Below are 18,304 nucleotides of genomic sequence, written 5' to 3' on the forward strand. Positions count from 1 at the left end.
TCTTATCCAATACCTCCCACTGAGGGCCGACTGCAGAACCAGTATTTAGACAATGTTTATGGTTAAACAATATCTAAGTATGGCTGCCGCAATGCAAAGATGTTATTTATCACTTACTATCAGATTTTTTAATTATGGACACTCGAGTGTAGGCTTTAATTATAAACAAACCAATAGGCTTATTGCAATGCAAGCTATACCAATATTTTCCTTGTTTAATTCTGTATTAGCGTATATAAGACACATTGTTTTCAACGTTCATTAAATATTTTTTGTTTGCGGTTGTAATAAATATTGCCCGCGTTTTTGGCTTCTTCTCTAGGAAGCGTTCACTTAGGAATATATACTAGGAAAACTACTTGTCTGATGGTAATGAAATAAAATATGTTATAACCACATATATTTGTAGTGTAATACTCAAGTTACAATTTTTTTCAACCATTGCGAAAAAAGTTCTTATCATTTTTCTAAATCAACTCTTTCTCAGCCCAGGATAATCATACAGCAGCAAACTTTGGCTTGTTTTAAAGAACTCAGTCATGGTTATCAGAAACTACAACAACTGTAACCGTACAGCATGGTACCGAATTTATGAAGAGTAATATTGAAAGTAGTTTTTGTGTATGCCGGACAGTGCGATTAACACCAGGCCGGGTGGTGAAATCAGGCGCAGTGTTGCAGCGTTCAGTAGTAATCACGCGCGCAACGAACACAGCTTTTCATTTACTTTTGACCTTTAATTTTATTTCCTCTTATAAATTCCACTTAACATCACCTTTTCTCATAAGGACTATGGACCTTCAATGGCAGGTTTGAAAAGGGTTGACTTCCTAATTTAGAAATATCACACTGTACAATTTTTACAAGAGTTATTTGCATTATTATTTACATATATTTACAATGTTTAATTCTATCAATTTTCTTTGACTGGAAAATCACTGTGTTCCGATGAATCCGTGCTGCTGTCATTTATGTCGATTACGACTGGCTCGAAATAAGGGACATTTTCAGACAGCCCATCTTTTTCCCAGTTTTGGTCTTGAATTTTCTTGGCGTGTTTAATACATTGTTTCCAGAGTTCAGGGGTCATGGTACGTAAGGCTTCTCGGCATAAAGCGTTAATTGCTTCCATACCTCTACCATTTTCTAATGTGTTAGCCATATTTGTTTTTGCTATTTTCCCTTCTACGTAAGACCAAATGAGCTTGATTGGTTTAAGCTCGCAATGGGTCACTGGTAACCAAATAAGCTGTACATCTGGTTGAAGTCGTTTAGTCAGTTGTTCCAGCTTCTTTACCGGTGTTTGAAAATAAGGCCTTGCAAGGACAATCAGCTCTGATTTAGTTAATTTGTTATAATCGTCATCTTCAGGTGGTAGTGAAATATTCTTTGATGTTATCCAAGCAGGTTTCAGCCATGATATGTTCGGGTTTTTAGATGAAGGATCGACCATCGTATGACGTAGAGCTTGATCTATAATGAAAGCCGACCTTTGAGGCAATAAACTCAGGACTTTTGTGAACCATTCTTCATAATGAGTCGAGTTCATCTCATTGTGGTAATCACCGCTTCCTTTCTTGCCAATAAAACAAGGTTCTGCACCGTCAAGAAATTCTTCACTTCCAATGTGTAAAATTATGATGCGTTTCCAAGCTCCAGACGGTTTTTTGAACCCTTCACACCATCCATAAATTTGCTGAATGTACCCCCTGTACAGATTATAGCTGTCAAAGTTGTTTTCTAAAGCTTCAACCACGTTTTCTTGCCACCCATATTTCATAGTATGGTTCTGTAAATATAATTATGGAAATAATCATGCAAATAACTCTTGTAAAAATTGTACAGTGTGATATTTCTAAATTAGGAAGTCAACCGTTTTTAAACCTGCCATTGAAGGTCCAAAGCCCTTATGAGAAAAGGTGATGGAAAGTGGAATTTATAAGAAGAAATAAAATTAAAGGTTGAAATTAAATGAAAAGCTGTGTTCGTTGCGCGCATGATTACTACTGAATACGGCAACACTGCACCCAATTTCACCACCCGGCCTGCTGTTAATCACACCGTCAGGCGTACACAAAACTTCCTTTCAATATTACTCTTCATAAATTCGGTACCACACTATACGGTTACAGCTGTTGTAGTTTCAGATAACCATGACTGAGTGCTTCAAAACAAGCCAAAGTTTGCTGCTGTACGATTATCCTAGGCTGAGAAAGAGTTGCTTTAGAAAAATGATAAGAACTTTTTTCGCGGTGGTTGAAAAAAATTGTAACTTGAGTATTACACTACAAATACATGTGGTTATAACATATAAGAATTTAATTACCATCAGACAAGTAGTTTTCCTTGATATATTCCTAAGTGAGCGCTTCATAGAGTAGAAGCCAAAAACACGGACAATATTTATTATAACCACAAATAAAAAATATTTAATGAACGTCGAAAACAACGTGTCTTATATACGCTAATGTAGAATTAAACAAGGAAAATATCGATATAGCTCGCATTGCAATAGGCCTATTGATTTGTTTGTAATTAAAGCCTAAACTCGAGTGTCCATAATAAAAAATCTGATAGTAGACACTGTCTAAAACCAATGTTCAAACGGCCATGTTTAAACACTGCCAAGAATACTGTTTAACCTCAAATTTTAGGAGTGAATCACAATCAGAGGTTATGTACGATGAAACATATAATTTGTATTGTCATCCTGAGAAGATTCCGGGAAGAAAAGTTAGTCCGATGGCCTTCTGTGGGTCGTCTGCTGCAAAATCGCAGCAATTCATTTCAAATGTACGGGGAGGTACCGGTTAAAATATGATTTTGCTTTTCAAAAGATAATATAAGGGACGTGTTTCTTGAGCCTGACACAAAGGACAGTCCAGTAACTGTCAACTTGACTACAATTCTTAGCAACCGAAATATTTTATTGTATTTGGGATACATTTTCTGGAATTATAGGTCACATCGACTACATCCATACAGAATAACTTGTCTCGATTGTCAGACAGTTGTCACATACATCAACCAGGAGGGATTCAGTTACATTATATTTAATGCCAAGTAAGCGCACACAATAATGACACTACAAAGTAGGATGTGCGAGAGAGCTGTTTTATGTATTTTTACAGATAATCATCAGTAATAATAATAACTTAAATGTTTCCACCTTTTCAATACAATATATTCACAAAATTACAAAATTATACGGTACTAGTTTCGACCCATCTAGGGGTCATCATCAGCCGTATTGGAGCAAAGATCATTTGTGGCGAAATCCTAAGACAATATTATTTTAAAGAATAACAAGTGAAATGAGATGTTATGGTAATAGTTAATAATACAAGGAATATACATAATAAGAGGTTTTTAACAAAGAATAAAGTATAAATGGGGTGTTGTAAAAATTATAATCATGGAAATCAGTAAGTTCTTGTATTGAAATGAAATATGGCTTAGGAAGAGGGCTTAAGGTGGGGCTGAAGGGTGCGAGAGAAAGTGTAATTGTCTTGGAAAAGTACCTTTGATTAAATTTAGGATTGAGTTTAGGTTGGCTGCATTATTGTTTCTGAGGAAAGTGATAAATAGATCGAAGAGTATGTTGGGTTTCTCTGAGATTTCATTGAGATTGTGACTGGCATTAAAGTATTGGTCTAGGTGTATGTAGTAATTTTCCATTATGTTCAGTAAAGGGCCCTTCAGCCCCACCTTAAGCCCTCTTCCTAAGCCATATTTCATTTCAATACAAGAACTTACTGATTTCCATGATTATAATTTTTACAACACCCCATTTATACTTTATTCTTTGTTAAAAACCTCTTATTATGTATATTCCTTGTATTATTAACTATTACCATAACATCTCATTTCACTTGTTATTCTTTAAAATAATATTGTCTTAGGATTTCGCCACAAATGATCTTTGCTCCAATACGGCTGATGATGACCCCTAGATGGGTCGAAACTAGTACCGTATAATTTTGTAATTTTGTGAATATATTGTATTGAAAAGGTGGAAACATTTAAGTTATTATTATTATTACTTATATATTGTTCAATACGGACCAAAAACATGAAATTCATAACCATCAAAGATAATCATCATGCTAATTCAGATAAGTTTCGAAAAACTATGAGATAGGAAAAGGCAAGGACTGGAAAGGAAGAGCCGTAGCCAATTTAGCAGCCCTAGTATTTGCGTGGTGCAAAAATGGGGTAACTATGGAAAACAATCTTAGGGCTGCTGAAGATGCGTTTTGAACCTACGATCTCCAGAACTCATTTGGTTACACAGTACTGTAGTTTCATCTTCCCTTCGCCGATGCTATTTAGATTATACTCACTGTAACAATGCTATAATCAAAGCTAAATTTCCTTTTACGGTGGCGTGTCGTTTTAGTCTCGATAACATTATGAGATTTCTTTTCCACCGAGTGATATTCTTATCTGTGGGCAAGTCATGCTGATGCTTAGCCATATTTGTGCAATGTGAAGGAAGACAACAGCTGACTAATCTTTGGCGCATGCACCGAAGAATTTCATTGGTTGCGACAAGCAGAGTTGCATGGAAGATACTTCTATTTCCATTTTCGAACCAATATCGAAACTTTAAATGACGTTTAGGTAGGCGTTGTTTAAGGCTTAAAACTAGGTATTGTTTCTGCAATCGGCCATGACGATTTGTCAAGATGGTCCCTCGGTAAGAGCTGATGTCCGCCCTTGTCATGACGACAGGCAGCAAAATTGAGCTTGTTGGGGCTGAGAAGAGATCGATGTAGACGAACTGGGATTTATGAGGAGAGAGCCTATCTATTTGAAGACGGCAGTGTATGAAGATGTCGAGAGTGTCCTTATTCTTTTGTGTTTGCATGTTTGTCCTTGTGTCCTATTTCCGTTGCTCTCTTTTCCCACACTGACTTACCATTGTGTTCATCCTATTATGTGTTCCTTTTCTTTTTTCTTTCAATATCTGACATTATGTTTGTTCGTTCCAATACAGTACTTACATTATAATAACTGAGATGACGTTCATAATTTTTCTGACTTACCAAGTTCTGCCGAGAAGTCTGAAAACATGTCTGAAGAATCATTGAAACTCTCTTCAAAAGATAGATCAGAATTCTGCTTCACTGGTTGACAGTTTGGTGCAACAGAAATATTGGAGTGTAGCTGAGAAGAAGAATCAGAGAACATGTCCGGCGAAGCCTCTTCTTGTACTTGGCTGAGTTTATGCTCACTATCTAGAAGGGAAGAAGAAAAATAATTAAACATTGTATTATATGGTTATTCCTTTCAGTGTTCAGTCTACAAGAATCTACAATGTAAATACACAAAGCACCTCCATAAGCTTCCAAGAATCTGATCTCTTATCCTTTTTCTCTTCACAATAATTATCTCAAGGCTATCTCTGACCAGTTCATATTAGCAATAATTCTTGAGATTACATTATATTAGATTTCTTTTTTTTTTTTTTTTTTTTATAGTTGCTTTACGTCGCACCGACACAGATAGGTCTTACGGCGACGATGGGATAGGAAAGGACTAGGAGTGGGAAGGAAGCGGCCGTGGCCTTAATTAAGGTACAGCCCCAGCATTTGCCTGGTGTGAAAATGGGAAACCACGGAAAACCATTTTCAGGGCTGCCGACAGTGGGGTTCAAACCTACTATCTCCCGAATACTGGATACTGGCCGCACTTAAGCGACTGCAGCTATCGAGCTCGGTAAATTAGATTTCATAAAGCCTTTGCTGGATGTGGCAAAATTACAGCTCATGGTCCTTCCATACACCTAACTATCCTTACTACTACAATTTCCAGAAATTCTGAGGTGCTGGAATTTTGTCCTGCAGGAGTTCTTTTATATGCTGATAGACTACTGACATAGGGCTGTCATATTTGAGCACCTTCAAATACCACCAGACTGAACCTGCCAACTTCGGCTCAGGTTAACCATCTGAGCCACTCAACCCAGCCATTCATATTGTGAAATCCACCTTTATCAGCTTGCCAAAGAAATTAATTCTAAATAATGTAGTGATTGCAGGCCGATATGTTTATTAAGTCATACTTTGAAAGCGTTTTTAAGAATTCTACACTCCTGGTTATAAAGAAAAATAAATTAAAACATCAGTCAATCTCCACTTGGGTTCAGAAACAGTCTTGGTACTAGGGATGCCCTGGGGTCTATCCAAGTCTTAGTTCAAAAATGTCTTGATCAACAACATACTGAGTGGTACTAATAAAGCTGAACACGTACTCAAGAGCAGCTACTAAGAAGGATGTGGAGCAGGCACTCAAGAAATGAGTATGTGCTCCATTTTCATATGAATAAAATTCCAGCTGGTATAAGAGTGCCTGCTCCATCCACAGACGAGGTGCTCGTAAATCATTAAGAAGTAGCCAATTGTTGTGCACTAGGCTAGAGCTGTGCTGTAGCATTCCCTACATTTCTATCTGTAAACAATGCACAGTTTCTGCCTTCTCTTTATCAGAAGAGGCATTTCAGTATGGTAACTATGTTGAGTGAGAATTCTGATAACGATTTAGATTTTAATGGGAGACAAGTAAATTTTGTGCATTTGGTGAAAGACTACCCAGTTCTTCTGGAGAAATCTAACATACCTGAAGTAAAGCAATAACGGATGTGAAAGGAAGACTACTATCGGAATTTTGGAGTTGAAATAGATGACGCAGAGATTTGGAAAAATTTTAAAAATTTTAAAAATTTTAAAAATATTAAAATAAGAATAAGAAAACTGACAAGATACACGCGGGAAACAAAAAATATATATAGTATTGAAAGGGTGGGAAGAAGAGTTCTTCAAGTATATGCAAGGAGAGACAAATCCTTCAATAACCAAAATACAAGGTAGATTTCTTTTCAAACATATCCATAATGTTATATTTATTTAAATTTCTAAATGTAACAGCATTTGAGAATTATCTGAAATCGATATTTATGTAGAGTTTTCCATATAAATTGTTTTTCAGAATCCAATTAACAAACATTTTCTTTGCATTCTTTTAAGGAGTGGTATCTGCTGGTGTACACAAGATTCAGAAGGGTAGTTCAGACACGATGACCGAAAATGAATTGTTGGAAAGCATTCAAATCACTTTGGATGCCGAAAAAATCTCAATGCTAAACACTCTGGGATCTTCAGCTGTCAGAATTTCAAAGTTAGCAACTTCTTCTGAATCAACAGAACTTTTGAAAGATGGCAAGTGTAAAAAGGAAAAGAGAAAATTACCAGAATCAGGAGAAACAAAGTGTATTCCTCTAATGGAACTCCAGTGGCTGGTGTTGTTGGAACAAATGCAAGTTTTCAGGCTCATTAAGGACTTATTGTGAAGAATACAGCATGCCACCAATGTGCAACAATCAACTGAACAGTGGATTTCAGGATGGACACGAGAGTGATGAAGACAACTTAAGCCATGTTTTTATGAACTTGTTTCCAAGGAAGTGAGATAAAGGTTTACTATGTGATAGTAGTTTAAGTTGTTTCGTGTTAATTTATTGAATCCACATTACTTGTATATTACTATTTTACCAAAGCTTACTATTACAAGGAAAAAAACCCAAATATTGTTAACTGACTGCACTGTACGGAAAGTGAATTTAACAACCAAATATGACAACTTAACAGTAAATTACTTGAATTTACTGTAAACTGTGAACTACTTTTGCTATTTCACCTCTTCTCCCTCTTTTCCTCCTATTGGTGGGTGTGTCTCCGTACTCAGCATTGTTATGTAAAACATCCTTATTATTTCCTTCTTTGGGGATATCTCTGTATTCAGCATTGTTATGTAATACATCCTTATTCCTTCTTTGGGGATATCAAAGTCTTCATCTTTAAGGTGCTTTGCAACATTGTGCAACAATAAAACAACTTAATGTAAGAGCTGGAACTTTTTGTGTGTGCACACATATTTTGTTTTGGGGGTAGTATAAGACAAAGCTGTTTCACCTGCCTGAAGCATCTTTCAATTACAACACTCTCTCGAGTTTAAACACTTATTGTATGATTTTTGTCCTGAAGTAACAGCATCTTGGAAGGGGGTCATAAGCCATGGAGTTAATCCATAACCAGAGTCTCCAAGCAGAAGCGCTATAGCTGGGTTCCACTGCATGAATTTCAAAATATCTGAATTTTTGCATACACGCGAGTCGTGTACAGAACCTGGCCAAGAAGCATCAACACTTGTGAACTCCTCTCTGGAAATGCAGGTAGCCTGGACACTAATGCTGCAGAAATCCTTTCTATTGATGTATTTATCCTTATGCAGAGTGGGTTTTATGATTGGAATGTGGGTAGAGTCAATAGCACCTATACTATACCCAAAGGGAAGTCACGTACTTTCCTTACCACTGGTCTTTCTCCTTCTGCAACTCTTCAACGGATGAAGGTTATCTAATCCGAATATGTCTAATGTAAGAAATGCTTTTCAGATAACAGCCATCATAACATTTGAAACTGTTAAGGATACTGTTGACTGGTGAATTCCAATATCTTCCCATATGCCACTTTGAAAACCTGAATCTCCGATATAACAAAGGAAAACTCTCATCTTCTCATTATTTGTTAAGACACCACCCCAACAATCAAAAAAATCACCACCCAGAAAATGTTCAGTTAGCCACTCGACATTGACTTTATCAAACCGATATAACTGACGCTAACCAATCAACATCACGTGAGCCTCTGTGAACTTTATAAAACTTTCCTGCCTGAAATAACAGCACCAGTTCAGCCAGAGCTCCAAGCAATTACTTCTTTCGGCAGATATGAGCAAGCTACTGATAAACCTCACAAATTTGTGGTGGTGGTGGTGGTGGTGGTGGTGGCGGCGGCGGCGGTGATTTTTAAGAGGAAGTACAAGCAGGTAACCATCCTCTCTGAATAAATTAAGTGGAAAATAAAATTAAAATAAGACAAATTTATTCCACGAAGTAATTTTCAAATGAATGACAAAATAAATTTAAAAATACTGTAGTAAGCTGAAACGGTCACAAACTAATCAAAAGGGAACTTAAGTTCCCTGAGTAACAGAACACTTGAAATTTACATACCCCTGATTAATCCACTCTCACACACAAAGCAGATGACGAGATCATCAGTAGTCGGATCATCGGCTAGTATGAGTTTGAGTGTTTCTTGTAGGCCGAGGTTCTGTCTTAGGTCAGAGAGCTCGGTGCACTCTGTGAGGATGTGGGCCATGGTGAAGTCGGCACCAAAAGAACACACTGGGGTGTTACCTCTTTAGGAGGTAAGTGTGTGTTGATCTTCCATGACCTATCTTTAGCCTACACAAAACTGCAGCGTCTCTCCATGAAGGCCAGAAAGAGGACCGCCACATGGTAAGTCTTCTTAATTGCCCTCAGCTTGTTAGAAGTTCGGACAGCTAGCCACTCCGATTCCCACGATGCCAAGATGGCTCGATGTAGCTGAGAACAATATATCTAGCAGGTATATTCGCAGGTCTGTAGGTAAAAGTACTGCTTCCTTTGCAGCTTTATCTGCAACTTTATTTCCCACAATCCCAACATGGGTTGGAAGCCACATGAAAGTGATTCTGTTGCCAACATCACATAACCTGGCTAGGTCATGAATTTGCAGCCGGTGTTGTGGGGAAACCTGTGTCAATAAACAGCAGAGAACATAAGTCGATACATACGAGAAAGTGGTTTCTCTCGTCATGCTGTGCAAACTGCAGAGTTTCTAAGATGGCAAAAAGCTCCATAGTATACATGCTACAGACAGTAAGAAGCGAGATCTTCATGCTTACATTATCTACGACAAAAGAGCAACCCAAATTTTCTCCGATCTTAGAACCATCCATGAAGACACATCTCACAGCCGGATACTGGTGAATAAAGTCCCGGAAATACCTCCGATGAACAGAGACAGCCGGATACTGGTGAATAAAGTCCTGGAAATACCTCTGATGAACAGAGGCATCTGTGTTCACCTTGGGTCCCATGGAGTAGATCTAATCATATGTCCGCTCATGGAACTAACCCCGGAGGTACCTCGCTAGAAGGCCGCTCAAGACAACCATCGATAGCCACATCTAACTTCTCCAAAAACCATAAAAGTAGTTAGTGGGACATAAAGCAAATAACATTAACACATCTAACTCACTACACAAGCTTATCAATTCGAAACCTACCCGGCCGTGTGGCATTCAGCCAGTCTTTGTAACTTTGGTGGTATCGTGTTCTAAAGATGCATTAATAACTTCAACGTAGTGGCATTTCAAGAATTTTGACGGCATACGTGAGGAGTAACTGCTGCCTCCTTTCTCGTAAAGGTGGTACTCCTGCTTCATCGAGTAGGCTTGGAATGGGGCTAGTATGGACAGCTCCTGTTGCCAGCCTAACTCCACTAGGGTGAACAGTCTTAAAGGTTCAGCATGGATCTTGACGCTGAACCATAAGCCGCACTACAATAGTCTATTCATGAGAGAACAGTTGCCATGTAGAAACACAGTAGCACCGAACGGTCACCCCCACGAAGTGCTGCTGAGAAACTTAAGCACGTTATGTCTCTTCATGCAGGCAACTTTCAGCTGATGAATGTGGAGCTGCCACGTTAGTCTCTTATCAAAACAGAGACCCAGAAACCAATGTTTTGCAAGCGGATCTCTGGTTCAGGATGCAAGAAATTAGGCCTTGAAATAAATATTCATAAAACAAAATACACGATAATCAGCAAGCAGAAAAACACTAATGTTGTCATACTGGACGGAAAAGCTATCGAAAGGGTGTCACAATTCAAGCACCTGGAATGCAGTGGTGGTTAAAGGGTCTTACTGAAGGGGAAGCCGAGGGAAGGCTGGAGGTAAAGAAGGGAAAGCAAGAGCCAGTGGACTGTCAAGTAGTAGATTGGGTAGATATGTGTATCAACAATCCGAATATATACAGCATTTAGTAAACTGGACCATTATTGCTTGAATTGCTGAACAAACATATCGTAGCAGATATTTTAGACAAAATTGAAATTTCGATACTGTACATGAATTTTTCATAAAAGTACATTATTGGGTAAAAGATTAATTTAAAATGTAAAAATATAATACTTTCTGAATTCCGACTGACACGTTTTCTGAATTCTTACCTGTGAGGAAGATAACAGACAACTTTTAGTGTTAAGTTCAAAATCTGCCGGCACAGCAGTGTTCTCCCTAGGACCTTTTTAATGGGTGCACTGCCCTGCCGTTTCTACAGACTGCCCAGCTAACATAACCTAGTTACACAATATTAATACATATTTGAGTTACTGGGTGTGGAATCGCACGTGAACACTTGAATTCGCATGACATCAACACAGTAACCGAGTGGTAAGCCTTTGTGTTACACGATTATGAACGAGCAGATCCACAGTCTGTTTCCAGCCATATGACAGGTTAGGAATCGAAGGAATGAAGCTCCCATCTAGTGGCGAGGATAGGAATTGTGCCAGGTGCCAAAGCCTGTTGCACTCCTCTGGGGCAATGATAATTACTGGCAAATGAAATGATACTGGAGTGTGTTGCTGGAATGAAAGATGACAAGGAAAACTGAAGCACCCGGAGAAAAGCCTGTCCTGCCTCCACTTTGTCCAGCACAAATCTCACATGGAGAGACCGGGACTAGAACCATGGAACCCGGCAGAGAGAGACCGCCTGAGCCATGGAGGCTCTGTTTGTGACAAGAACACTAAAATAGTTCAAATCTGCAGTTTATGTTTACTTTTCTGATATTGTTAATGTCCTGAGAGGAATAAACTGAAATCTTATCGCTTTCATATTTTTACGTAGTTTTCCCCACCCAGCTACTCATTCTGCCACCCGGCTGATGAAAATTTATGGGGAGAACAATGCACAGGCTTTGTGGTTGTGTTTCGTGCATCTATATGTCACATGATGTGTTTAGAAGGTTAAGGTTTAAATTAATGGTGGATCATTCAAAGGGACGTGTAGCGGCAGCTAAATAAATAAACTCATGGTCTGGCATCTTTGGCTGTTTGCGACAACGCAATACGATCTAGGGGCACTAGATAGGATTAAAAATTCATGAGCTGGTTAGTGAAAGAGACTTTAACAATCCGACATATCGCAGCTGATGCGACGTGACCAAAACTTGATGGAGCATGAGGTACGTCCGGTGAGTACGAAAAGTTTGGTTAGGTTATTGTTATTTGCTTTACGTCGCACCGACACAGAAATGTCTTATGGCGACGATGGAACAGGAAAGGACTAGGAAGGGGAAGGAATCAACCGTGGCCTTAATTAAGGTATAGCCCCTGTGTTGGCTAGGTTATTGGATAGTGATGACACCACTGGTCTGGATCAGTTAAACAATTTGCTAGTGGCAAGACCACTGGTCTGGACAGAATAGACCATTGGTCTGGAGGGGCATAAGCCCCCAAGCAGGCCTCTAATATCAGTTAAACAACATTAATTTACCCATTATGGCAAGGGATGTACCAGTAATGTGCTTGCTGCTAGTAGAAATTGCACTAGAGCCTGTTTCCCAGTAATCAACAGGCTACGAGGAAAGCTTCCTACAAAAAATGTACCCTCCTTGGCCGAACGCTTAAACTTGCAGCCATGTTTCTGACACATGAAAATTAATTTACCTCTCTACATTTTAACTTCCAGATCTCTACCACCAACTCCACAACAATTCAATGGCTTAATCAACGCGTGACTAATTAAAAAAAAAAATCACTTTCAATCTTTGCAGTTTCATCATTTTCACAGAATGTGACAGCCATGGGCCACACAATAAGAACTCTACTGAAAACAGCAAATTGATCTCCAGCCAATACGGCCACATTTCACAAACTGACATCATCATCATATTCTATAGGCTAAGCCTTGTCGCTGCAGCCACAGATATCTATCTTGAGGCAGTCTTTTCAACTCAGCGTAGGTCGTGCACTTCATCCTCAGAAGCAGGTTCTTGAAATAAGACACTCTGGGTCGTCCTCTTCCTCTTTTTCCAGCAATTCTTCCTTCAATGATGTTACAGAGGAACTCCTCACGCCGCAGAATGTGACGAATAAAATGTATTTTCCGTTTTTCAATTTCAGTTATCAGATTCCGTTCTTCTTCTATCTCTCTAAGGACTTTGGTATTGCTCTTCATTTCGGTCCAACTTATCCTCTGCATTCTTCGCCAGATCCACATTTCAATCCATGACTGCTAATCTTGGGATTTTGCTTGTGCAGTGCTTTCCTGTTGCCTTACAGACTGACTGACATAGTCTCCATTTTATGTATTTTTAAACGTAAGCATACTTTCTTCCTTCCCCAGGTTGCTTTACGTTGCACCGAAACAGATAGGTCTTATGGCGATGATGGGACAGGAAAGGGCTAGAAGTAGGAAAGACGTGGCCGTGGCCTTAAGGTACAGTAACAGCATTTGCATTTGCTTGGTGTGAAAATAGGAAACCACAGCAAACCATTTTCACGGCTGACGACAGTGGGGTTCAAACCCACTATCTCACAGCTGCGTGACCCAAACCGCTTGGTCATAAGAATACTTTTAGGAATGGGTTGGTTAGACTCAGGCAAGCACAAAGGATCTCTCCTCTCTGCTACTTAAGGTACTAGTTTCACATCAATTTTACATTATTTTCTCCTTCCTCAACATGCACCCCCACCAGTAAAGTGCTATCATTAGAACATCTTGGATGCAACTGTACTCACCGATTCAAAACTCGTTGGCAAGTCAAGCAGAGCTGTGTTACCACACCAGTGCAGCTTTATGGTGTTGAAGGATGGACACTTACGGCTTCGTCAATAAACCAACAGCAGGCATTTGAAATGTGGATGTATCACAGAAAGTTGAGCATACTATGTGTAGACCAATATGATAAAATTAAAATATAATTGTATTGACTAGGTGGACAACTAAACTTCTATTTTATTACACTGTAAATTGTCAATATGGAACCATGATGAAATTTATTACATGTGTAGACCATGTCGTCAAGGAGGTACTCCATCGTGTTGAGAATCTACGTGAAGTTTAAACCCTCACAAAATGCAGGAAAGCAGCCTATTTCATTTACATCTTCTGAAATGAAAATACAATCTGATCAGAAAAAGGTAAGACTGAAGGCCTAGACATGGAACCTCTGATAGTGGTTCAACATCCACAATATGGCAACTCTGATGTAAGAAAACTTACTCCATGGTGGTCGAAAAACGTCTGCAAGGAGACGACACCAGAAGAAGAATAAGAAGAAGCAGAGGAAAGCTATGGACATTATCAACGTACTTCACACCCCATATAGAATTCAGCTAAAAATGTAGGACATACTGGAGACCTGAAACCAAGCACTCCCAACAGTCACACAACTGGTGTGGTGATTATTATTATAAGGGGAATATTAAACATTCGTTCTTGTGCTTTATAGAGTTCCCAATTTACATTTACTGACGAAGAAATATTTATTTAGCTAATAAAGTACCGGTAGTACTACAAATGAAAGGGTTAGCACACAATAGAGTGACATGGAGAACTGCATCAAACCACTTTATGGACTGATTATCCCAAACAACAATAATAAAGTGCTCATGAGCAAATCTTCATTAGATTGCTAACATTCACTTACCAGCAATAGCTTTTGATCAAACACATTATAACCTCAAATTTCATACAGGGGTACCCTTTAACAACCAAGTTTCAAACATACAAAATTGGCCCTTGTCCCGAGTTGTTTTACACATTTCATAAAAATTATTTTTCATCAAAGTTTGATATTCAGCAGAAATCTGTTCTGGATTGATGTATAATCCATGTGTGATTCAGTTAAATGTCACTAGAACTATTGCTCTCATCAACCTTCACATTAACTTTCTTGAATGTTGTACACTTCAGTATTATTTGCTGACAAAGAGTCAATTCTCTAATATAATACTGCTGTCCGTTTTCATCTATATCAAGTCATTGGATTTTGGTAAATATTTTTTCACGAAAGAAAATTATGTTCTTTCAAAATGTACTATTGGTAAATATGTATTAAATAGTTTCTGTAGCCTGTAGTATTGACAAGGTGGATCATATTATCTCCTGTTTTCAATGTAGTGAAATTATCACCTGAATAACATCAACTTGGAACATAAATCAAAAGTAGAAAGACCTGTTGTTACCAGATATTGTAATGTAGAAGTGATTATACATGTACATGCAGAGTAAATGAAGTAAAAAAATCTCTGAAACATACCAGTACATTCACAAATCACTCTGATGTATGTGGTAGTAAATGTATCTGTAAGTGCATAGGCCTACTAATTAAAAGATTAAAGAAGTAGGCTCACCAAGTAGCTGTTCAGAAATATTTACTTCAAAGTACTTTATTTAACAATTTGCAGAGATGTTCATGTTGAAAATATCTTGTCAAATAACATATCTACTGAAAACTTCTCAGTTTGAGCATATTTCATTTTAGCAATTAAAATAATCAAATCCCCCAGTTAGTGTGAAATATCATGATTCAATTCATGGGAGTTGGTGCTACACAGAATTCAAATCACACATTTCCAAAATACCATGACCAATAACAAAAAAACATGACATCACAACATAGATACCCAAGTAACAATTTGACTAAGATATAACTGGATTGAAATAATAATTCAGAATAGTGTTCAGAGAGTAACAAAATGCCTGACACAGCAAGGCTTGACATGTCTAATTCAACATGTAATGTTCTACAAGGATAATTACATCCAAACATAGGCCTACAGATTCAGTTCCTAGCAGCATCTCTGTTGACACAAGTATCAACTTTCATTGAAACAGGTCTTTAAGTACTAACACATTTGTTTGATATATGAAAACAAGGTAGCAGCAGATTCAGCAAAATCATAAAATTGTACATGAACCTGGCAACATTATTACCAATATTGTTTTCCCCCATGATTTCTTCTTCTTTTCTTCTTTTGGCAGCAGGCTCAGTGCAAGACATGCTGCTGTGGCCGAACCAGGGCGAGTATTAATGAATTGTGGAGATCATACCTATAAGAAATAACAGCAACTTAAAAAGACTACAGTCTAATATACCTACCGAATGTCACGACAGAAAAATGCACACTGATTGAGATTATTTTACTATCCTTTCATCTCGAGCAATTTTAGGCCATATCTTGAAAGTATTGCCTTGGTATTGGCACTATTGCACAACATTAATACACACCTGCGGGAATGTCAATAACATGGGTAGGGGAATTCCATGCAAGAGATTTCCCATACCAGAAACGATCGGTTTAGCAATAAACGTTCAGGGAAAGCTGAGTTACAGGGATAAACAAGTTTTAAGACAGTAGGTGTTTGTAATGAACTGATGATACACCGACATCCATAACCTTAAATTTTCGGATAAACAATAGTCTCACTTTACACGTCTCGACCTGTTCCAAGACATTGATTTTAATTTATATTTAAGGGTATCACGGCTTATTCGAATACATTATCTACCTGTAATCTTCCACAGATACATACCCAGTTCATCCTGTGAACCATGAATCAGGAAAGACGCGGACCGGAAGTTGAAGATCAAAACATTCAAAGATCAGTAAACAGTAAACATACCGTACTGTACAGGCTCGACCAAAGAAGCCGCTACCGTACGTCAAGCCGGTACACAGGACACCTGTCATAAACGACAGCTAATCAATCCACTGTTCTTCCGGGGGATTGCAATTTAAATAGCTTCGCCCCAGGGAAAATCCTACCTGAGTCTGGCATTACTCACTCTCTTGTGGCAGTCTCTATAAGTCATCATTCTAAATCGATTTTCCTTGATGAACTCTTCCAACCAGATTAGGTTAGCGAGGTCCAGAAAGTTTTATTTTCACACTTTTTAAGACTACCTTCTTACCCGATACCTTCATTATTCCATTTTCTCTCTTAATTAAGTAGACGTCCGCCTTTGCGGTGTAGTGGTTAGTGCACCCCACGAGGCCCGAAGAACCCGAAATTTGATAAAGTGGTAGCCTACGAGGGCTGGAACGGGATCCACTCAGCCTCGGGAGGTCAACTGAGTAAAGGAGGGATCGATTTCCACCTCAGCCATCCTCAATGTTGTTTGCCGTGGTTTTCCATTTCTCCTCCAGGCAAATGTCGGGATGGCATCGAACTTAAGGCCACGACCGCTTCCATATCTATCCCTTCCGATCTTCCCATCCTCCCCCAAGGCCCTTGTTCAGCATAGCAGATGAGGCAGCCTGGGCGAGGTACTGGTCCTCCTGTCCAGTTGTATCCCCGACCCAAGAGATGGGATACCTCGCCAACCAACCCTGGACGTTAAACGGATTAATACATGCACAATTAAACGAATGCAACAATGGCGTATACTGAGGGCTACCAAGGCTATCGGTGAAGCCCTAATCTCAAATGAGAACGGTGGTCTAGAGCACATTGTAATGTAAGCATCTGTCACATTGTTCCATTTACAAATCTTGAACGCAATGAGATAAAAAGTCGCTGAGTGCAAGGCATCGGAGAAAGATATCGCAGCCCAGGTACTCCGTCCCTCTCCCCTCGCCTCACTTCACACGGTTTTGCAGCTAAACGCCCGACAGGAGCGGTACCGACGGGGAATAGGAGTGCTAGGCTTTGGTCTGTCAGATCGCCACCGCTAACAGAGAGTAGAAGTGACGGTACTGGCGTACCGGTACGCGTCACCTATTCTCCGAATGGAGCAGTGACAACCTGCTCCAGGAGCCTCTTCTCTACCGGTCCACTGCTACTGTGACAGTGTTGCGCTGCGATTCGCAGTTTGCTGCTACCGGTCCACTGCTGTCTGCTACTGTGACGGTCTTGCGCTGCGACTCGCAGCGTCCTGTACCGGTCCACTGCAGCGACAGTTTTGCGCTGCGATTCGCAGTTTGCTGTACCGGGAAGTGTTTTTACTGCTATTCGCAAACAGTCCAGTGACACAGCCGTTGCACCCTAGTAGAGGATCTAGAAGAAAGCTGGACCAGAGTTTCGATAGAAGAATTCTGGACCAGCGGCAGCCACTGCGCATGCCCCCGTGCGCTTCACTCCCTGAAGGGGCCTCTCACTTGGCAAGGCGTGTGTGGAATGTTAACTACACATACTGCAAGGTCTTAATGTGAGAGGTAATTAATTCTTGAAAGGTGTGGGGAGGCAAGGTGCTGTGACTGGATTTTGCTGGAGTAGCTTTCACTGCCTAAGGGGGTCAACCACATGTAGAATGAGGACAACACACTCAGAGGTCTTTATGTAAGAGGTAATTAATTTTCTTGAAAGGTTACTCTTGTGTCCAAGGTACAGTAACTAT

At 39.3% G+C, this 18,304-nt stretch overlaps 1 protein-coding gene across 5 annotated transcripts in view; it reads right to left on the bottom strand.

Annotated features, from left to right (window-relative positions):
- Positions 1 to 16,590, bottom strand: part of LOC136878870 (poly(ADP-ribose) glycohydrolase) — a 171,689-nt gene extending 155,099 nt beyond the window's left edge. Inside the window, exons 1-4 of one of the 5 annotated variants that reach the window (XM_068228817.1) lie at positions 15,901 to 16,010; positions 14,185 to 14,323; positions 13,701 to 14,070; positions 5,049 to 5,240 (exon numbers count right to left, since the gene is read on the bottom strand). In XM_068228817.1, coding sequence (XP_068084918.1) covers positions 5,049 to 5,193 — 145 coding nt within the window. In that variant the 5' untranslated portion in view covers positions 5,194 to 5,240; positions 13,701 to 14,070; positions 14,185 to 14,323; positions 15,901 to 16,010. Of the gene's footprint in view, positions 1 to 5,048; positions 5,241 to 9,076; positions 10,121 to 13,700; positions 14,071 to 14,184; positions 14,324 to 15,900; positions 16,018 to 16,500 lie in introns of those variants that run through there. The other 4 variants (XM_068228816.1, XM_068228818.1, XM_068228814.1 and 1 more) reach the window with 4 other exon arrangements.
- Between the last annotated feature and the right edge of the window lie 1,714 nt (positions 16,591 to 18,304).

Source organism: Anabrus simplex, chromosome 8 (assembly GCF_040414725.1).
Source record: "Anabrus simplex isolate iqAnaSimp1 chromosome 8, ASM4041472v1, whole genome shotgun sequence".
Lineage (NCBI taxonomy): Eukaryota > Metazoa > Arthropoda > Insecta > Orthoptera > Tettigoniidae > Anabrus > Anabrus simplex.